General features: G+C 34.6%; 3 protein-coding genes across 3 annotated transcripts; all 3 read left to right on the top strand.

Moving 5' to 3' along the window:
• Positions 1 to 1393: 1393 nt before the first annotated feature.
• Positions 1394 to 4079, top strand: LOC133329189 (pickpocket protein 28-like). Its single transcript, XM_061537683.1, has 2 exons — positions 1394 to 1823; positions 2758 to 4079. Exons 1-2 carry the CDS (start codon positions 1394 to 1396, stop codon positions 4077 to 4079), a joined length of 1752 nt encoding a protein of 583 aa, XP_061393667.1.
• Positions 4080 to 6588: 2509 nt separating this feature from the next.
• Positions 6589 to 9107, top strand: LOC133329188 (pickpocket protein 28-like). Its single transcript, XM_061537682.1, has 2 exons — positions 6589 to 6925; positions 7843 to 9107. The coding sequence occupies exons 1-2, from the start codon at positions 6589 to 6591 to the stop codon at positions 9105 to 9107; spliced, it is 1602 nt and encodes a 533-aa protein (XP_061393666.1).
• Positions 9108 to 12420: 3313 nt separating this feature from the next.
• LOC133329173 (importin-5) lies at positions 12421 to 19768 on the top strand. Its single transcript, XM_061537666.1, has 6 exons — positions 12421 to 12526; positions 13938 to 14087; positions 16270 to 16830; positions 16903 to 18787; positions 18858 to 19170; positions 19433 to 19768. The coding sequence occupies exons 1-6, from the start codon at positions 12452 to 12454 to the stop codon at positions 19758 to 19760; spliced, it is 3312 nt and encodes a 1103-aa protein (XP_061393650.1). The 5' UTR covers positions 12421 to 12451; the 3' UTR covers positions 19761 to 19768.
• The last annotated feature ends 3191 nt before the right edge of the window (positions 19769 to 22959 follow it).

Genomic DNA, 22959 nt, shown 5'->3' with positions numbered 1-22959 from the left:
TACACTGTGAAAGAGTTGTATTTTTTTTCGTACAAAAACCGCGTTGCATCTCAGTAGTATTATGATTTCGATCATGATTTAAAATAAACCCTGCCGCACAATTATTTAATTTTGTATGGTAAACCTTGGTAAATGTAGCCTGATTAAAAGTACATTTACATATACGATTTTAAATCGACTCGATGAACAAACTCCAGAAATACACCCAAATTGTTTACACATAACGTTAATCATGATCTAAATGTCAATCAGCTGATGTTTGTTAGTATACATACAAAATTATTTATTTGCGCCAAAAAATATTTGTTTGCAAATTGAAAATTAAAAGAAGAATTGCAACAATTTCATTATTTTTGCAATAAAAAATACCTCGATTTAGCATACAAAACTAAATTCACTTAATATCTCGATTTGCTCCAAATCCTATGCAAAATCGAGATAATTCCGGAAGACTCATAAGAAATACGCATTTAAAAAGTTAATCACGCCTACAGGCTTAAAAATTACAAAATGGCGCTGTGTTAAGCAAATCGAGTCGATTTAGAAGTCATAATGCGTCATAAAACACTTTTATATAAATAATCATTAAGCAGATGACAAAGAAAGATGTTCTTTTTTCTTTCAGTTCAAACAGCTGATTACAAAAAAGCAAATAATTAGAGCGCGTTTAGGCTACTAAATCCATTCCATCTCAAACTCAAACCTCAATTCTATAGAATAGTGACGTAAAATCCTGTTCCCAAATCCAGTGGATAATTTTTGACGTATACGCTATGGAATTGACATTTGAGATCGAGTGGATTTCGTAAATCTAAACCATGATGCAATAATAAGGTCATCACCTCAAAACAAAAACATTTGTTTTTGTCTCGATTATCTGTCAAATTTTTCCTTATAATATTTCAAATGGTTGGCAACACTGCAAATCGAATTCAAGTAGAAATTACCCACTTTGACAGTTAATCGAGACATCAGCTGCGCTAAATGGACTACCTAGTCATTGTGACATGATCTAAAGGAACTTTAACTAAGACTCAGTTTAGATATACGAAATCCACTCAATCTCAAATGTCAATTCCATTGCATGTACGTCAAATATAATCCACTGAATTTGTGAACATGGTTAAGATGAGGTATACGCTATGGAATTGACGTTTGAGATCGAGGGGATTTAGTAGTCTAAATGTAGTTTAAAATGGCATTTACATCAGAACTTTTTACCGGGTTAACCTACTTAATGAGAATTTATTTGGCATATATTCAAATAATTGACAATTTAAAACCACTGGTTTAACGAAATCGAGAACAATGTAAACGTACTAAAATGTTCTTGTTCTTATAACTTATTTTCAGCACCTTCATTAATTCCAGCACATAACATTTACCCCCCATAATGGTAAATACCATAGAAGATCATTTGGAAATTATACCCCTCAATGGTATCGATTCGTCTGCACCACCATTATTACCCAAAAAATCCTACAATATATCTCCACCACCGGCTGTACCAAAACGTCAACACACCAAAAACTCCATATCATGTTTAAAATTTTGGAAACAACGATTTTTTGACTACTGTTCGAATACATCAATACACGGCATACAATATTTAGGAGAACGACGTCCCACCCTAGATCGTTTTATATGGTTGGCTTTAATTTTAATTTCGTTTTTCTTTTGTATTGATTCGATAACGGAAATCTATGAAAAATGGAATGATACACCGGTTATTGTCAGCTTTTCGGAGAAATCAACAGATATTTGGAGTATACCATTTCCAGCCATCACAATATGTGCGGAGAGTAAACGTTGGCATCGAGAAGGTAAGTTTGGTAAAGAACGAAAGAAATGTCTACTTTTATGGATGACGATTTGTTTTAAAAATATGTTTAAAACGACATATAGATTAGACATTTTTTGCCGGGTTAACCTTCTTTGTGAGGATTTATTTGACATACATACATACAGTTGAATTGACAATTGAAACCCACTGGATTAACGAAATCCGATAAAATATAAACGGCCTTTTACATGTTTAAAAAAAAAAATAATGCATGATGCAATAATAAGGTGATGTATCAAAACAAAAACCTTTGTTTTTGCCTCGATTATCTGTCAAAATTTTCCTTATATTATTTAAAATGGTTGGCAACACTGCTCATCGAATTCAAGTAAACTTACCCACTTTGACAGTTAATCGAGACATCAGCTGCGCTAAATGGACTACCCATGATGCAATAATAAGGTGATGTATACCAACAAAAACCTTTGTTTTTGTCTCGATTATCTGTCAAAATTTTCCATATAATATTTCAAATGGTTGGCAACACTGCACATCGAATTAAAGTAGAAATTACGCACATTGACAGTTAATCAAGGCATCAGCTGCGCTAAATAGGTAGTCCATTTAGCGCAGCTGATGTCTTCATTGTGCCATGGGACTACCTATTCATTGTGCCATGAGTAGCTGTCATATTTTTTTATTGTAGTACGTTTACATTGAACTGGTTTTCCAACTGGTACTTCAACTATTTTGAATTTTAACTAATTTTTAAGCATCATGAAATGATCATTTTTTGGTTCAAAATCAGAGTTGTATTTGAAATTATCTCGAAATCCTATGCTAAAGGCACGTTTAGACCATGAGTTCTAATCTATTCAATTTGTAAATAAATTTACAGAATTCTAACTGTTTATACTGATATTAGAGAGCTCGTTTAAACTACTAAATCCGCTTCATCTTCTCGATTCCTCCAGGTATGACCTATGATGAACGTCTTGACGATTTCATCAATGAACGTAAATCATTTACAACGAATCTAACAAACGAAATTGAAGAATTTCTAACAATGCTACATATTTGTTTAAATGATGCTGAAGATTTTGCAAATAACCCACCACTATCCTATCCACCTGTAGATTATATCGAAGTACTGGAGAAAATGTTACCACCATTCGGTGATAATTTTGTTCAGTGTAAATTGTTGGGCAACGACACCGATAATTGTATACAATATTTTCGTAAAACCTATACCGAAGAAGGTCTATGCTTTACATTTAATGGTCTAAATTCCCAAGATTTATATCGTGAGGATACTGTGCAATACCAAGATATGCAGCAAATGGAAATGAATACTAACAATTTTTCGGGTGGATTTTTAGGACGCAAATTGACATGGTCACTGGAGGAAGGTTATACGGCTGGAACGGAATTGGGTACATCTTATCCGGCTAGAGTTTTGAGTAGCGGCACAAAGGCTGGCGTTACGGCAATTCTACTCGATAATAAAACCAATATTGACTATGGTTGCCGTGAAGCATCACAGGGCTATAAGCTATTGTTACACTCACCCGATGATGTGCCGCAGGTGTCAAAACATTTCCTACACATACCCATGAACGAAGAGACCACAATTGCCGTTTTGCCGAGTATGATGACAACATCAAAAGCCATTGCAAAGTACTCGCCCGAGAAACGTCAATGTTATATGGCCAAGGAGCGGCAATTGCGTTTCTTTCAGGTTTACACAGAGAATAATTGTGAATTAGAGTGTTTAACGAATTTCACCCTCCACCGATGTGGGTGTGTTAAATTTTCCATGCCTCGGAACAGAGATATGCCATTATGTCGAGAACATCAAATACACTGCTATGAAAATGCCGAAGATGATTTAATGTTGGAACAATTTTCCGACAACCTTGACAATTGCCACTGTCTTCCGGCCTGTACATCACTGGATTATAATGTGGAAATATCACAAAGTTATTTTGATGTTGAGCGGACACTAAATGCCATGAGTGGTGGCCAGGAGCAGGAAGAGGAGCAGAAGATGCCAGAACAACAACAAATCTCCAATTATGAATATGCCTCATTCAGTATCTATTTTAAAGATAATCACTTTATTACAATCAAACGTTCCGAGTTGTATGGTCTATATGATTTCATTGCCAATTGTGGTGGTATATTGGGTTTATTTATGGGCGTTTCGATATTAAGTGTAATTGAAATTTTCTATCATCTCACCTTGCGTTTGTGGGCCAATTTGAAGCGGAAAATTAGTATTAAAATTATTACTTAAAAAATATAAATTTAAAAAATGAAAAAATATATATATTTTTAAATTTAATAATAAACTTATTTGTTGTTGAAATTAAATATGAAATGATTTGTTTTTCATAATTTGAATTGTATACCCTACACAAATATGTTTTCAGGGTGTTATAGCTTTGAATGTCCCCTCCTTTCAACATACCGATATATATCGACTGAGTCGATCTAGACAGGTGTGTCCATACCTTTGTTCATTACAATTTGTAAACAGAGTATAGTCCAATTTTGTGGACCAATCATCCAAAAATGTTGCATGTAAGTCTGCTTCGACCCATTGAAGACCCTATTGTGGTCATGAACCGTTACTTTTTAGGGCATGTTCTAGAGGCCACAAGCAGCTGATAATTTGGGATTGAAATGGACCGTAAACATTTTTGTCTGGTTTTCTAGTCGCTCTAGATTCCACTACCATTAGCTGGCCATCTCAAATGCTACACGGGTTTTGATAAAGATCGGCCAATATTTAAATGGGCTCAAATTAATTAAGATTTTTGTGTGTTTTAAAATAACAACATTTGAATCTTATGGGGTAAAAGTTTTCACTTCATTGTTGTATTTGATCGTACTAAATGTTATCGATTAGTGTATTATTTACAATGGATGTATTCATGATGTAATAATAAAGTGATGTATCAAAACAAAAAAACTTTGTTTTTTTTTCTCGACCATCTGTCAGCATCAACATAAGCATCCTGCGCACAACATAAGGTCCCCAAATTTCGGCAGCAATTTTTTTTTGTTAACCTCTACTGACGTGTCAATATTCCTAATCACGACAAAGTCTCCTTCCTTAAATACATTGAGTGTTCCACCCTTTTCCTTATGCGGTGTACACACTATCATTTTTGACTGTCAACTTTTTTATCGATTACTGACTGTCCAACAACCATAAATATTTTTGTGGTTGTCTGATGAATGACAAACATGTGAGGCCACACTATCAAACAAGCAAAATTTGGGCAAGAGTGCCATTCAAAAATGATAGTGTGTACACCGCATTAGACGGTTGTTTATAATATTTCTGCGTTTTCACGATAGCGGCCTGCCTTTTGCCTCTTATGTCCTTAATACCAGAGCTGTTGACTCTTCTGAGAGTACGGCAAGAATGGCTTCATTTTCCTTTTCATCATGGCCTATAAATAAGGTCACCAAGATAGCAATCGAAATCGGAAAACAGCCGTTTTTTTCTCAAGTCTAATGTCAAAAATTTCAACTTTGTTTACGTTTTCATAATGGACGTCAATTCACAATAATGCATTTTGACAGCAAACTTGAGAGGTATCGATAATCAGCTGGTCTACCTTGGTGACCTTATTTATAGGCCATGCTTTTCATCATGCTAATTACATTGTTGTATTTGATCGTACTAAATGCTATCAATGGACTATAAATAAGGTCACCCAGGGAGACCAGCTGGATATCTGTGCCACTCAAGTTTGCTGTCAAAATGCATTATTGTGAATTGACCCACATTATGAAAATGTAAACAGAGTCGACATTTTAACATTAGACTTGAGAAAAACAGCTGTTTTCCGATTTCGATTGCTACTTGGGTGACCTTATTTATAGATCATGTGCTATCGATAAGTGTTTTATTTACAATGGGAGCATGGCCTATAAATAAGGTCACCCAGGGAGACCAGCTGATAATCGATACCTCTCAAATTTGCTGTCAATATGCATTATTGTGAATTGACCTACATTATGAAAACGTAAACAGAGTCGAAATTTTTGACATTAGACTTGAGAAAAAAACAGCTGTTTTCCGATTTCGATTGCTATCTTGGTGACCTTATTATAATAGATCTTGAATGGGAGTGTTCATTTACTAAATGCTATCGATAAGTTTATCATTTACAATGGGTATGTTTGCAAATATCACAAAATATCGCCCAGGCTGGGAATATAGATCCGCAGAGTTATAATTCAGTGAACGGCCCCGTGTGGCTATATTGATAATATATTTACTTATTGCACGCTAGGGTTGTGCTATATTTTTGAGCAATGCTATATATATATATATATCCTCTCATACCGCCAATGATGAACGCTTGCATCACCATCATACAACCATATGTATTCTGTCCAAGAATTTACCATTGATTGTGAGTGTATGTGTGAGACTTGATTGAAATTTGCAAGAAAAAAACCCGAAATTTAGAAACTCATTTTTTTTACTAAAATTCTTTGTATGTGTGAGAGCAAAGTTTAGACTTGCGAATAAAAATACCAAGCAAACATATACAATATTCTCACATCGGATTTAGTTGTTTGCAAACAAGAGAACATTTAACATGGAACGGCAAACGTAACGGACATCTATTCCGATAATAATACTTAGTGGAAACAAAATACAAAAATTGGTAAATAATTGGATTGTAGAATTGTTTTAAAAGCACCCAAATTGTAAGTAGCTATGCATTACCATCAGATGTTTCAAGTAATAATTACAAAATTTTCAGAACCCCCAACCAAAAATGACCACCGATACAACAGAACCCCACACTTCCCTACTGCCACAAAAGAAATCCCTACGCCGTAGTGTTAAGGAGACATTTTTTGAATATTCTTCAAATACTTCAATACATGGTATTAAATTTTTGGGTGAAAATCGTTCATGGACCGAACGTATTATATGGATTTGTGTGTTCGTTGCTTCGTTATATTGGTGTATCGATGCCCTAAAAGAAATCGCCGAGAAATATCGTGAGACTCCAGTTATTGTTAGTATTTCGGAAAAATCAACCGATATATGGCGAATTCCATTTCCGGCTGTGACAATATGTTCGGAAACGAAGCGAGATCAAACCGAAGGTGTGTAGACAGAAAAAAAGTTTTTTTTTTTAATATAATTATAAGTTATTTTATTTTTGTATACACCAATTTATTCAAACGCGAAGCGGGAAGACACATACAAAGATTTCAGGCAACCTTCTTTAAGTTTAAGTATCTTGTGGGTTTTTTTTTAAGGAGAACGGCGACCAAACTCAGATGTTATTCTGATATCTAATAATAGGGGTGCGTTCAGCATGGCACAATAAGTACGAACTGCAATTAGCACAGCTGTCAAATTGCAATAAATATGTGGTCCGTTGAGCACAACTCAATATCTATTAATAAGGTCACCAAGATAGCAATCGAAATCGGAAAACAGCGGTTTTTCACAAGTCTAATGTCAAAAATTTCGACTTTGTTTACGTTTTCATAATGGAAGTCAATTCACAATAATGCATTTTGACAGCAAACTTGAGAGGTATCGATTATCAGCTGGTCTTCCTGGGTGACCTTATTTATAGGCCATGGCACAGCTGATGACTTGATTAACTGGCAAAGTGCGTAATTTCTACTTGGATTCCAACCATGTGAAATATTATACGAAACATTTGACAGATGATCGAGATAATGATGCAACAATAAAGCGATATATTAAAACAAGAACATTCGTTTTTGTCCCGATCATCTGTCAATTCTTTTCTAGGGAGAAGAAGATTAAGTTTTTATTTATTTTTTATAATTAAATTAAAAAATAATTTTTTATAAATCGAAATTTCGAAGTTGTTTACTAGTATGTAAAACCAAGCGGACTAGAAATCAGATGATTATCATGAACAATTTTTACGATGTACATTTTTCCTGTAAGAATTTGTTTTTTTTTAATTCTCTCATCTTTACTTTTATATTCGTTATTTTAATATAATATTTTATCTTTACACTCGTTTCGATTTGAACAGGTCCCTCATTTAGTGATCTTAGCAGCATGTACAATGAAAATCCCCACGAACTGACCAACAATTTATCAGCAACTGAACTCAAGCAATTTCTAGCAATGTTACAAATTTGTCCAGCAAGTGATCCGGATAACTCGGCAGAAATACCCTTATCAGAGAAAAGGCCTCTCGATTATTATCAAATACTCGATGAAATGGCGCCCGACTTCGAATTAACTTTTCCGTTTTGTCAATGGTTTTACAATCACAAAACTATAGATTGTGGAAAACTTCTAACTAAAACCTATACCGAAGAAGGTATCTGCTATACGTTTAATGGTTTAAATGCCACCGATTTATATCGCGAAAATACAATACAATACCAAAAAATGGGTTTGGAAAATCCCATTGATTCTATTAGAACTCTGAATAGGACATTGAGCTGGACTCTCGCCGATGGGTATGATGAAAATAGTCCTCTATTTACATATCCGGCAAGAATTCTGAAAAGTGGCGCAAAAACTGGTCTCAAAGTTATTGTACGTGATTTTAAATATGACACAGATTATGGTTGTAGTGGCCCAACAAAAGGTTTAAAAATTCTACTACATCCACCGGATGATGTGCAAATGGTATCGGAAAATTTCATACGTCTATCAATGCAGCGACAAGCTTCGATTGCTGTCAAGCCGGAAATGATGACAACATCAAAGGGAATTGAAAAATACACACCCAGTCAACGGCAATGTCAAATGTCCAATGAACGCTATTTGCGCTTTTTTCAAGTGTACACTGAGAAAAATTGTGAACTAGAATGTTTGACAAATTTCACGATGGCCCAGTGTGGTTGTGTACGGTTTTTTATGCCTCGTACCGTGGATATGCCTGTGTGTTCGGAAGCACAAATTAATTGCTACAATGAGGCGGCTAAAAATCTCTCGGCCATGTATTTCGCCAGTGATTTAAAGAAATCGAATAATAAATGCAACTGCCTGCCAGCCTGTACCTCCTTGGATTATGAAGTTGAAATATCTGAGGGTAATTTTAAATCTGAAGCCATAGGTGAAATATTCTCTGAAGATTTGGAATATGCTGCACTGCATGTCTATTTTAAGGATAATAAGTTTTTCACCACACATCGTTCGGAATTGTATGGCTATTATGATTTCATTGCCAATTGTGGTGGTATTTTTGGTTTATTTATGGGTTTATCACTGTTAAGTGTTTTCGAAATATTTTATCACCTAACATTGCGTTTGTGGAATAATTATAAAGTGAAGAAATATTGAAGTGTTTCCTATGAAGATTTAATTATACGATAATCATGTTAAAAACGGCATTTATATTATAACTTTATGAGAATTTATTTGAAATGTATAATATGGAATGACAATTTAAATCCACTGGATACAAACATGTTCATATGTATGTAAACGTACTATAGCCTGGTGAGATATTAATTTGCTGCCAAATGTTTATATATGTATATTTATTTGAAAAATAAATAAACAACTATTATATTTATGCGTAACAATGGATTTTTGATTTGCATGAAGAAACTTTTGGAACTATCTCCAAAAATGTGTGTTCGTACCAAACCAGTGTTGCATTTCATTAGTATTAATCATCGTAAAATAATAGGTATGTTCGTTTACTTTTCCAGTTACATTTACTCTGTAAGAATTCTCTGTGGGTAGAAACGAAAAAAAGAAAGAAGAGAGAAAATTGCAATCCAGTAAAAACGTTGTATCGATACAGCTTACAATAACAATAACAAAAAGTTTGGTACGAATGTGAAATGCGTACATTTTATTATAAAAGTGAACACAAGAGAAAATCAGTTATTTGTAATTTTTATTTCTACTTGCGCTTGCGCAAATACTCAATAACGCAACCGTCAAATTTTCTTTCTCAATATGCTTCTTTGGTGAACTTTTGCGTAAACGAACAGCATCCTGTAACACTTTGTACAAATTGTTTAGTAAACGAACATACCTAATACATGGTATGATAACTTCAGGTGAATAACAAAAATGCAACTATGTAGATAGTGGCTTCTTCTGTCAAATACAAAAAAGCAAAAAATACGCAAAAACTTATTGTGTTTATTTGATTTTTTTTCAACAGATAGCTATTTCTTCTCAACATTCAGTATGGAATAAAAGGTAATAGTAGTAATTTAAAAAAAAAGTATTTAATTTGGCATTCCCGGGTTTTGGAGGAAGTCATGCTTATTTTGATGTTTGTAGCAGCATTTCGGCAGAGGAATTTGACATTCAAGAATCCTTGTGAATAGAATACTTTTTTTTCCCCAAATATTGTTCAAATAAGGTCCACGTTTTATTTTATTTTCCAAGTGTTTTTTAGATCGACTTGATTACAGAAATCCAAAAGTACGTTTAGACTACTAATTCCACTCGATCTCAAATGTCAATTCCATTGTGTATGAGTCACGTCAATCCTATTCACAAATCCATTGGAATATTTTTGAGGTATACGCTATGGAATTGACATTTGATATCGAGTGGATTTCGTAAATCCAAACGTACGATAATTGTTTACACGTACCCATGGCACAATGAATAGGTAGTCCATTTAGAGCAGCTGATGTCTCGATTAACCGTCAAAGTGGACAATTTCTACTTGTATTCGATGTGCAATGTTGCCAATCATGTTAAATATTATATCGAAAAATTTGACAGATAATCGAGACAAAAACAAATGTTTTTGTTTTGTTACATCACCTTATTATTGCACCATGCACGTACCTAAATGTCGATCAGCTGATGTTTGTGAAAAACAGTTGCAAATTTTGGTACATTGTGAAAGAGTTATATTTTTTCGTAGAAAAGAAGCGTTGCATCTCAGTAGTATCATGATTTAAAATAAACCCTACCGCATGATGATTTAAATTTGTATGATAAATCATGGTAAATTCAGCCGGTTTAAGAAAATAAACAATGATTCAGCATTTAATCATGATTTAATGTTATATGTAAATTCACTTTAAGAAAATAAACCCTGATTCGGCCTTTAATTATGATTAAATATTATATATATAAATTCGCTGTCAGTTTTTCTGTACATGCGACATTATTTATGTATGTCAAAATTGTTACTTCACATACATTTTTGTTTAAATGCATATTAAATGTATCTTTATTTGTGAAATAATCAAAACGGCCGATTTATTTGGTTACAAATTACATATGTGTTGTCATATCGTTTTAACCCTTTGAGTCCTGAATTTTTTCCCCGTAATATGAGAACAAATTTCTGTTTACAGAATAATAAATTATTTGGTCTGTTTCAATACTTTGTTAATAGTAAATCTAGTAAAAGGGAAACCTTTCAAAATTGCTCTCAGAGTTACAAAATTTGAAAAGTTCGGGAGCGCAAATCTAGTAAATATGCCAAAATTAGATGCCAATACTTGAAAATCAACATAACAGTCAATCAGAAGTAGGCATTTACCATTTTACCATTTTTACTCGGCCAAATTTCTCGAGTAAAAAGTTTACAAAGAGAACGCCATGTTTTGTGCTCTCGTAAATTTGATTCAATGTTTTACCAGTTTTGTGGGTTGAGGAACGGTTTTCGAGTAAAATGTAGCAAAATACGTAAAATGAGTAGATTCTTTTAGGTTCTGGAACGGAACTATTCTCTATATTCATTTTTACAAGAATCAAAAATAATTCGAAGCGATTTATATAATTTGGATTGTATACACAAATTAGTACTGTACACAAAATTACCGTCTTCTCTATATCAAAAAAGCTCATAACTTTACCAAAATTTTGAATTTTTAGGATTTTTCTTTTGATCCTGACATATGAATTACGAATAATATGTATCTACTAGCTGCATATTAAATATAAGCTCTAAAACATTCTGTTGCCTGTGGGCCACAAAGGGTTAATAGATGAAATTTTTCGTGTGGGCAACACTGCGTGAACAGTACGACCCTATGTAAAATTTGACAGTACATATGACATTGATGGCTCGTGTAACAAAGGCTTTACTTTAATAATTGTACCTTGATATATACACACAAATTTCCATATATTTATTATAACATATTTTCATTTAAAAATATTAATTAATTTCCTTTTTCTGTCTCATTGCTGTTTTATCCCCAAAAACTGACATTTGCCATACGGCTTAATCAAAGACTAACCACCTTTTGCAATACTGATTACCACACACACACAAATTCCCTGACACAACAAAGTAACCATTCATGCTGTTTCAGCATGCATGCATGGAAATGTCATGCCAAAAAAGTACCAAATACTTATGGTTCTCAACGATTTAATTTAATTGGTTCTTTCATTTCATCGTCGTGTTGCGGAAGTTCGCGAGGCGGATAGCTTTTCTTTCTTTTTTTGTTTTGTGAAGAAAATAAATAATATATAGAAAAAAAGAACAAAATACAAAGGAAAAGATTCATATTTTCCAAGAAAAAAAAAGAAAGCAGGAGCAACACGAAAAATTCCCTCTTACTGGCTTTTGTTTTTTTGGATAAATTGCAACACGTAAAACGATTAGAAGAGGACGACGACAATACAACAACGAACCAACAACAAGGAGACAACGCTTTTTGTGAAACAAGGAAGAAAAAAATTAACTAACAATGGCTGCAGATCAATTCAATCAAATTTTAAATTCATTGCTTTCCACCGACAATGATGTGAGACAGCAGGCTGAGGTGTGTAATAAATAATTAAATGACAAATTAATATATTGTGAAATGAATAGTGGTTATTGCAAAAAAAAGAAGCCCTCCTCTCCTTCAAGTAGTGTGTGTGTGTGGTGTGTTGTAAGTTAAGGTATGAGACTAGAAGAAGAAACAAAAATTATATGACAAGGTTTTTGTTCTGGAAGGAATATTGTGTTATGTGGTGCTGACCCCTTCTCCATGTGTTGACTGTGCGAAGGAGGAAAGGTTATTTTTCCAGCAATATATATTATATATCAGTGAGTGTAACCGGGGAGGTGTTCTAATATCTTGCTGCGTTTTTCATTTTTTTGCACAAAGAAATTTCATGCCGACCGGACGAATAATAACGAAGGTGGTGGTGGTGGCATGCTAGCTTGTGTGGTGAATTTCGTTTGTAGCGCGAAACGTGTTTTTACGTTGTCTTTTCTGTGCTGCTATTCTTGGTATTTTTGTCGGTTTTGCATGGAAAAATGATTAAAAAAATAACAAATATGTGGAGAAATTTCTTGGAAATGTGATTACAAAGAAATCTCTTATTTTTTTAAAGAAAAAAGTTCATAGAAAAATATTTTTCCAAAGCAAAATAATATTATGACAGGCCCAACCTGCTGCTGCTGTGTGGTTAATAAATATATGATTCATGGAAACGGAAGCAAAACAGAGCCAACAATAGCTAAAAGAAAAACTGACACAAGACAAAGCAAAGCAGCCGTAATAGCAATAACGTCTGGCGGCTATTCTACTATGCATGGGCATATATTAATTTATTCTTCGTCGTTTTTTTTTAATTAATGTAATTAAAGCAATGATTCTTTTTTGGTATGTCGACTAATTTTCCCTCTTTCCTCCTCGTCGACATCATCCAATTTTGGCCATACAACCGAAAAAAATTCAACTCACGGCTGGGACGACCTCCCCGTCCCCCCTTCACAATGACAGATAATAGTAATGACGCATTTTCCTTATTCGAAGAAAATTCAAAACTGCATGTGGTTGCAAAAATAAATCTGGTGGCTTGGCAAGAGGCGGCAGGTTGAGAAACATGTGCCTGTTTCTCTATTGATTTCTATTTAAAACGAAAAACTGCTGCACCCAACACACCATCATCATCATCTAGCCAATGAAATAAGCTTCCCCAACTTAAAACAGGCGGCTGACCTTGTCATGTAATGCTGCCTGCCACCACCACCACAACAACCAACAGCTGAGAGGAGGAGGAACAACAGCAGCAGCAAGATGTTATTGTTACAATGTAAACAAGCTACTTGAAATCTAATCACAAACAATGAAAAGAAATAAAAAATGTACCCCGCCCACAATTTCCCTCCCCCACCGCCTCCATATTTTGTTTCTTAATTATTATTAATTGTTGTTTTCCTCCTTTTTCTTTATTTAACAGGATGCCTACAATAATGTACCACGCGAACTCAAGGTTACACATTTATTGGCCACCATACACAATGGCCAACAATCTGAAGAGGCTCGTCAAATGGCTGCTGTCTTATTGCGTCGTCTATTCTCATCTGAATTTTTAGAATTTTATAAAGAGGTGAGTAGTGAATTCCTTCCATCCTTCCACTATTTAATTTTATTAATTTCTAGTAGTTTTTGTGCGATTTTCTTTTTCATTTTCAATTTATATTCTTTCATATTACCTTACCTACCTGTATTATCTGGGTTTGTTGTTGGTGTTTTTCTCTCGCACATTATTATCATGGCATTGCCAGTTTTGTGTTCTGTTATAATTCTACAACAACAGCAACAACAAAAATTCCCTTTTTGCCAAATTGTGAAAGCTCATTTTTTTGCAATGGGGGAAAAATATAAACGATAGGCAGACACACGATAGAAGCAGCAGGTATCGAAGGCAATCACCATTCCATCTCATATATATGTTTTCATATTAATGCCTGTATGTATGTGTGTTTTGTTTTGATTTAATCTTCATATCTGCCAACAAACGGCTGCTGCTGCTGCAAAAAATACCAACCAAATCGGCCAAAACAAAAATGAGGTTATGTTGTGAGCCAATTTGTATGTTTATATATGTATATATACTGAATGTCCTAATTTTGTTGTTGCTATTTCGAATATAAAGAAAGGACATTAGCAGCTTACACATACAGATTCAAATACAATACAGTATTTATACATTATATTAAATTTCCATGGCAAATTACCCAAATTATGATGAGGAAGGTGCGTGTTGAGTATTTTATGTAGAAATATTATTAATTATAATTATTATTGGATTTGCAATTCTAATCTTAGAAATAGGCTTAGAACATAATATTTGAATTCAATAATTACAATTTAAGCTGAGAAAACTTAAAATGTCTGAAAAACAGAAAATGAAATCGTCCTGAATGAAGTCATAGGCAACGAATCGATTTAAAAAAGTCAGCCAAGAAAAAACGAAACGAAATGATATTTCCCTTCATTATTCCCCCAACACATCCACAAATTACATCGTCATCAGTGCTCTATTAATATCTAAATCAACCGATTTCAACAAAACTTGACACACATCAATCTAGACCTAATTCAGTAATCTGGCAAAATTTTGTCTAAATCGAACCAATATTGGCAGTTTGGTGAACCATTTACATAAAATCTAACGAAAGTATATATGAGAGCTATATCTAAATCTTAACCGATTTTTCCCAATTTAAGTAGGGCCAAATTAGAGACATGTGACAAATTTCATTCAAATCGGATAATAAATGCGACCTATACTTTGTTCACAAAAATACATGGACGGACGAACAGACTGACATGCATAAATCGTCTCAGAAGTGATTCTATGCATATTCTCAAAGGTCTATATCGATTCCTTTTGCCTGTTACAAACACAAAGACATAATACCCTGTACCACAGTGTGGTGAAGGGAATAAATATTAATGTCACGGGATGCCTTTGTGCATCTGTTGCCGATACCAGCGATTGATGTCATGTTTGAAGTTCATCATTTCGAGGAGTTGCGTATGAGTCTGTCAGTCTAATTTGTTTTGCTGTGGGCCGTGAGAAATTCATTACCGATGCCGGTGAGGTGAGCCACTCTGAGGGTGAAATGGCCGATGATGATACACAAACTTCATATTTTAATAATCATTTTGTAACATCATTTTAAGTTCTAATATGTCCAATGACAATCCCCAAACTTCGGGAAGCTATTTTATAAATCTTTGTCCTTAGTTATTGGCCATTTTGAAACGATTTTGAAAGTTCAAGATTGAACTTCATCGATATACATATTCCCACTTGATTTTAATTCAGATGAAGTTACTGCCTTTAAGGTTATGTGTCTATAAAAAATTCATTATGAATGATCATGCATTCATAACGAATTTGTTAACCATTAATATTTTCTAAGAATGAAAAATAAACATAACTCTGACAAACAAGCCGCTCCCTCCCTCCCATACCTCTCCTTGAACATGACATTCTTTTTCAAATTAATACAATTAACTATGGTTGTTGTACCCAAACTATTTTCTAAAAAAATAAAAATGTAGGGTGTGGTCAACAATAACAACAGCAATACTTAGATGATGCACTCATCATGATCATTACAAAAACTATTCTTATAATGATTAATGACATCGTAACACAACGCCTCAAGCATTAAATATTATCGCTATTAATTTCAGAATTTTCCTTTCAACCTCCTAACCAAATTCTTCATACTTTTAAATTCTCACAATTGTTTTCTTTTTCACTTTGCTTTCAGCTGCCGCAAGAGGGTCAGGGCCAGTTGCTACAACAAATACTTTTAGCCGTCCAACAAGATGTTACACCAAATTTACGTCGTAAGATCTGTGAAGTTGTTGCCGAAGCCGCACGCAATCTTATCGATGAAGATGGCAACAATCAATGGCCCGATTTCTTGCAATTTCTTTTCCAATGTGCCAATTCACCATCGGCCCAATTGCAAGAGTCCGCATTGCGTATCTTTGCCAGTGTACCATCGATCTTTGGCAATGACGAAGCTCAATATATGGATTTGATTAAGCAAATGTTGACCAAGAGCATGGAACCCACTGCTGATGTTGAGGTACGTTTCCAGGCTGTACGTGCTGTGGGCGCCTTCATTTTGCGCCACGACAAGGAAAAGGAGGCTGTCATCTATAAGCAATTTGCTGATTTGCTGCCACGCATGATTATGATCACCGCCGAGAGTATTGAGGCCCAAGATGATCAATCGCTATTGAAGTTGTTGATTGACATGACCGAGACTTGTCCCAAGTTTTTGCGTCCCCAATTGGAAGTTATCTTTGAGATTTGTATGAAGGTGAGTAAAAAAAGAAGCAACAAAAATAAAGAAATACCTATGTTTGTATATTTGTTGTTTGCTTTTTGATAGGTTTTCAGCTCCCAAGATGTTGAGGACAGCTGGCGCCATTTGGTCTTGGAAGTCATGGTCTCCCTCTCCGAAAATGCCCCAGCCATGGTACGCAAACGTGCCGAAAAATACATTGTCGCCTTGATCCCATTGGTCCTGCAAATGATGACCGACATGGAAGATGATGAAGATTGGGCTACTTCCGATTCGGTGACCGAAGATGACAACAGCGATAATAATGTCATTGCCGAGTCATCATTGGATCGTTTGGCATGTGGTTTGGGCGGCAAATGTGTATTGCCCAATGTCATGAACTCCTTACCCACCATGTTGGGTCACAGCGACTGGAAGCAACGTTACGCCGCCCTTATGGCCATTTCAGCCATTGGCGAAGGTTGCCACAAGCAAATGGAAGCCATGTTGGAACACATTATGGCTGCAGTTTTGAACTACTTGCGTGATCCCCATCCACGTGTTCGCTATGCTGCCTGTAATGCTATCGGTCAAATGTCCACCGATTTTGCACCCACATTCGAAAAGAAATTCCACGAACAAGTTGTGCCCGGCCTTTTGTCCTTGTTGGATGATGTGCAGAATCCCCGCGTGCAGGCTCATGCCGGTGCTGCCCTCGTCAACTTCTCCGAGGATTGCCCCAAAAATATTTTGACTCGCTACTTGGATGGCATTATGGGTAAATTGGAAGCTGTGTTGAATTCCAAGTTCAAGGAATTGGTCGAGAAGGGTAACAAATTGGTATTGGAACAGATTGTCACCACCATTGCTTCCGTGGCCGATACCTGTGAAAAGGAATTTGTCACCTACTACGATCGTTTGATGCCATGCCTGAAGTTCATCATTCAGAATGCTAATTCCGAGGAGTTGCGTATGTTGCGTGGCAAGACCATTGAGTGTGTCAGTCTAATTGGTTTGGCTGTGGGTCGTGAGAAGTTCATTACCGATGCCGGTGAGGTTATGGACATGTTGCTGAAGACCCACTCCGAGGGTGATATGGCCGATGATGATCCACAAACTTCGTATTTGATCACTGCTTGGGCCCGTATGTGCAAGATTCTGGGCAAACAATTCGAACAATACTTGCCCTTGGTTATGGGTCCTGTTATGCGCACAGCCGCCATGAAACCCGAGGTGGCTCTCTTGGACAACGATGAGGTCGAAGATATCGAGGGTGATGTCGATTGGTCCTTCATCAATTTGGGCGAACAGCAGAACTTTGCCATTCGCACCGCCGGCATGGAAGACAAGGCTTCGGCCTGTGAAATGTTGGTCTGCTATGCTCGTGAACTGAAGGAAGGTTTTGCCGACTATGCCGAGGAGGTGGTACGTCTAATGGTGCCCATGTTGAAATTCTATTTCCACGATGGTGTACGCACAGCCGCAGCTGAATCTTTGCCTTGTCTCTTGGATTGTGCTAAAATCAAGGGTCCCCAATATTTGGAAGGTATGTGGCTATACATTTGCCCCGAGCTGTTGAAGGTTATTGTCTCGGAACCGGAGGCTGATGTCCAAGCTGAACTATTGAACTCGTTGGCCAAGTGTATTGAGACCTTGGGACCCAACTGCTTGAATGATGATGCTATGAAACAAGTTTTGGAAATCATTGCTAAATACATGGAGGAACATTTCGAGCGTGCCGATAAACGTTTGCAGGCTCGCAACGAAGAGGATTACGATGATGGTGTTGAAGAGGAATTGGCCGAACAAGATGATACCGATACATATATTCTATCGAAAATTGTCGATATCCTACATGCTCTATTCTTGACCCATAAAGTACAGTTTTTGCCACATTTCGATCAGATAGCACAAAACTTTGTCAAACTATTGGATCCATCACGTTCATGGTCGGACAGACAGTGGGGTCTGTGCACATTTGATGATGTTATAGGTGAGCCAGTCAATCAAACGATTTTCTAATTGTGGTAATTAATAAAATCATTTTTTTTTCTTTATTTTAGAATTCTGTGGCCCCGCCTGTGCCGCCTATCAACAGTTCTTTACACCTGCCCTGTTGCAATATGTTACCGATAAATCGCCCGAGGTCCGTCAGGCTGCCACATATGGTTGCGGTGTGTTGGGTCAATTTGGTGGTGAACAATTTGCTGTAACCTGTGCACAAATCATTCCTCTCTTAGTACAAGTTGTGAACGACCCCAAGAGCCGCGAACCCGAAAACATCAATCCCACAGAAAATGCCATTTCGGCCGTAACAAAAATTCTGAAATATAACAAATCGGCATTGCCAAATGTTGATGAAATTATAAATATTTGGTAAGTAATTATTAAATGTTTTATTTTTTAATTTTGTCTATATATGTTTCATTAAGTAATACTAAAAACGCCAAGGCCAATGAACAGTATTTACAATTATAACATTATCCTAAACTAAAAAGCTGGAATTTTTGGGTTCGATTAAAAAAATGTATATATTTTTTTAATTTTTTTTTTTCGAACAAATACAGCTTTGGGGTTTCGTTAATATTTTTATATATTTTTTTATGTTTCCTTTTTCCTAATTGTTTATTTCTTGCAGGTTCTCTTGGTTACCCGTTACGGAAGACAGTGACGAAGCTCCTCACATCTATGGCTATTTGTGTGAATTGATCCAGGCCAATCATCCCATTATTTTGGGTGCTAACAACTGTAATCTACCACGTATTGTTTCCATTATTGCTCAAGCCTTTGCCAACAAAGTGGTTGCAGCCATCAGTGATGTTGGTTCACGGATGTTGGGCATTGTCAAACAAGTCGAGTCAAATCCCGAAGTCTTCCAAGCATGTGCCAGCCAATTGACACCAGAAATGCAACATGCTCTGCAAGAAGCCATTCGGGAATTGGCCTTGGCCTCAGCACAGGGTTAAAAACAAAACCACCACCACACATCAAAAAACACATACCAACAACTCACACACCAACCTTGCAACATACCAGAAAATTTGCAAAAAAGAAAAACACAAAAAAAAAGGATTTTTGCTTTATTTGAAAAAAACTTGCATTATTATATAAAATATATAACAAAAAAGCAGACCACAAAAAACAACAAAACGAAAAAATATATAAAATATACTGAGTATATATAATATACTTATACATTATTACCTATTTAATACATACTAAATAAATATATATAAACAAATATATATTCTGAACAACAACAACAATGTAATCACTTGAACTTAAAGCCCCTTTTTCTTCCACACTCCTCCCTACAAAACACAATCCACCCCAATCACTACCAAGAAAAAAATCAAAGACACACACACAACACAGTGACAAACATAAACTCGCATACACACATACAGATAAATATATATATGAATGAATAATTAAAAATTATCCACATATAACAAAAAACAGAAAAAAAGAGAGTTACATTAAGAAAACGAATTTTCACATTGCATTGTAAGTGTTTTTCTAACTTAACTTTTGTCGATTATTGGTAGTTGTTACCTTCAATGAATTCAATTTTGACTGTGTTTAGCTTGTGCTTTTTTTGCTAACATCAAACAAAAAAACTAAACTCAAAAAAAAATCAATGTGTATTTAAAAAAAAAATAATCTACATTTTTTAAGTCTTCTCAACTTGATGATTAACTATAAAAATTAATTCCATTTTTTTTAAATAGGAAAATAATATTTTTCTATAAATGTTTTTTTTTTCTTCTCTCTCATAAGAGTGTTATAATTTATTATTTTAAATTTCCTTAATTTTTTGATATATAAAAATATATTTTTTACTTGAAACTTTTTTCTTGTTGCTTACTTATATTCTTTTTTATAATTATAAGTTGTTTTTATGTATTTGGCAAAAACAACAACAACTTATATCAACTATATTATTTTTAAACCTTGAAATACATTTCCCTCTGTCTCTTTTTGAAGAAAATCATGTGCAGCGCAGAATAACAGCAACAACAACAATATCCACAAACTCAATTGTACGTTTTGACTTTATTATTTAATTGTTTATAAAAATCTTTTTAAATGAGTCCAAAAAAAACAACAAATAAGAAATCATAAAACTGCAAGTAACTTGAAAATAAATAAATATTAAAAAAAGAAAAATTAAAAAAAAAAACACTATTAAATAAAAATTACGAAAACGAAAAAAAAACAAACTCTTTGGTATATTTAATATTTTGGGAAGAAGAATAATTAAAAAAAATAAACATTTGCGGTTTGGCGTTTTTTAAATATATTTTTAAACTCTCATAGGTGTGGTGTCTTAATTTTCTTTTTGGAACCAACATAGGCGTGAATTTTTTGAATGTTTTTTTTTCAAGACAGCGCCTTCATGGATTTATTAGTTTGAACTTTTTTTTAATTTCCCCAAACGAACATAGGTGTATTTTTTTAAATATTTTTTTTCAAGCAAACATGAGTGCAATTTTGTATTTTTTTTTTAACAAATATGGGCGAGCATATTTTATAAATATTTTTCGAAGCCACAAGGCTTGAAATTTTTTTTAAACGTTTGTTTTGAACCAACATATTTTTGGAATCAAAACAGGAATGTATTTTTTAGAAATATTTTTTGAAACAAAATAGGTGTGGATTTCTTTAAAAAAATATTTTTTTAACCAAAGTAGGCAAGATATTTTTTTAAATTTCAAAACAACATAATCGTAGATTTTTGAAAATATTTTTTTGAACTAACATGGGCGTAGTTGTACCCTTCACCACACTGTGGTACAGGGTATTATGTCTTTGTGCATATGTTTGTAACAGGCAAAAGGAAACGATATAGAGAATATGCATAGCATCGATTTATGCATGTCCTTCCGTCCGTCTTTCCATGTTAAATTGTAAACAAAGGTCGCATTTTTGATTCGAATTGGATGAAATTTGGCACAGCCAATTTATTTGACCCAAGGACGAACCCTATTGAAATTGGGAAAAATCGGTTCAGATTTCGATATAGCTTCCATGTATATTTTGATCCGATTTTAGGTAAATTTTAAAACAAAAGTCCCTATATATCCTTCGATTTGCGTACTGAATTGAGTCTAGAATTATGAGTGGTGAGTTCGATTTACACAAAATTTGGCATAGCGTACTGAATTGAGCCTAGAATGATGTGTGTTAAATTTCGTGAAAATCTGTTCAGATTTCGATATAGCTTCCATATATATTTTCGTCCGATTTTAGGTAAATAGTGCACCAAAGTCCCTATATATCCTTCGATTTGCACGAAATTTGGCATATCGTACAGAATTGAGTCTAGAATGATGTGTGGTAAGTTTCGAGAAACGATTTTCACGATTTTCCCATATATATTTTCATCCGATTTTAGGTAGTGCACCAAAGTCCCTTTATATCCTTCAATTTGAACAAAAATTGGCATAGCGTTCTGAATTGAGTTGAGAATGATGAGTGGTGAGTTTTGGGAAAAACGTTTCGATATAGCTCCCATATATATTTTCGTCCGATTTTATGTAAATGATGCACCGAGCTCCCAATATTTGTCCGATTGGGAAACAATTTTGCACAGAGTACTGAATTAGGTCCAGACTGATGTCTGCGAAGTTTTGTTAAAATCGGTTCAGTTTTAGATATTGCTCCCATATATATTCGCTCCGATTTTATTTGAATGATACACCAAACTCCCAATATTTGTACGATTGGGACAACATTTTGCCCAGCGCACTGAATTTGGTACCGATTGATGTATGCGAAGTTTTGCTAATACCGATTCAGATTTCGATATAGCTCCCATATATAGTTTAATCGGATTTTATGTAAATGATGCACAAAACTCCCAATATTTGTCCGATTGAGCAAAATTTTATATAGTTGAAATCGGTTCAGATTTTGATATAGGTTGTATTTATATATTTTCGTTCGATTTTATGTAAGTGCTGTACCGAAGGGCCTACCACAAATAACTCATAAATAAATAAAAACACTTGCGATATTTTTTTAATACATTATACAATCGAAACTTTATTGTTGTTATATTTTTATTAATGCGTTTTGTTATTGTTGTTTTTCGGATAGGGTGTTAATGTAGTAGTGTCTTCGCTTCTTCAATAAAGTAAATATCGTTTTTTTTTCTCTTTT

This window comes from Musca vetustissima, unplaced genomic scaffold (genome assembly GCF_032173495.1).
Source record: "Musca vetustissima isolate MV318-11 ecotype Yass unplaced genomic scaffold, APGP_CSIRO_Mvet_v1 utg61680, whole genome shotgun sequence".
Taxonomy (NCBI): domain Eukaryota; kingdom Metazoa; phylum Arthropoda; class Insecta; order Diptera; family Muscidae; genus Musca; species Musca vetustissima.
The sequence above is the reverse complement of the archived record's forward strand: the minus strand, read 5'-3'. Positions and strand labels throughout refer to the sequence as shown.

Excerpts from the sequence above, each read along its gene's own strand:
- LOC133329189 (XM_061537683.1), top strand. The coding sequence starts at position 1,394 with ATGGTAAATACCATAGAAGATCATTTGGAAATTATACCCCTCAATGGT. Across the intron at positions 1,824-2,757 it reads TAAACGTTGGCATCGAGAAG|GTATGACCTATGATGAACGT; the intron begins GTAAGTTTGGTA and ends CGATTCCTCCAG.
- LOC133329188 (XM_061537682.1), top strand. The coding sequence starts at position 6,589 with ATGACCACCGATACAACAGAACCCCACACTTCCCTACTGCCACAAAAG. Across the intron at positions 6,926-7,842 it reads GAAGCGAGATCAAACCGAAG|GTCCCTCATTTAGTGATCTT; the intron begins GTGTGTAGACAG and ends CGATTTGAACAG.
- LOC133329173 (XM_061537666.1), top strand. The coding sequence starts at position 12,452 with ATGGCTGCAGATCAATTCAATCAAATTTTAAATTCATTGCTTTCCACC. Across the intron at positions 12,527-13,937 it reads ATGTGAGACAGCAGGCTGAG|GATGCCTACAATAATGTACC; the intron begins GTGTGTAATAAA and ends TTTATTTAACAG. Across the intron at positions 19,171-19,432 it reads GATGAAATTATAAATATTTG|GTTCTCTTGGTTACCCGTTA; the intron begins GTAAGTAATTAT and ends TATTTCTTGCAG.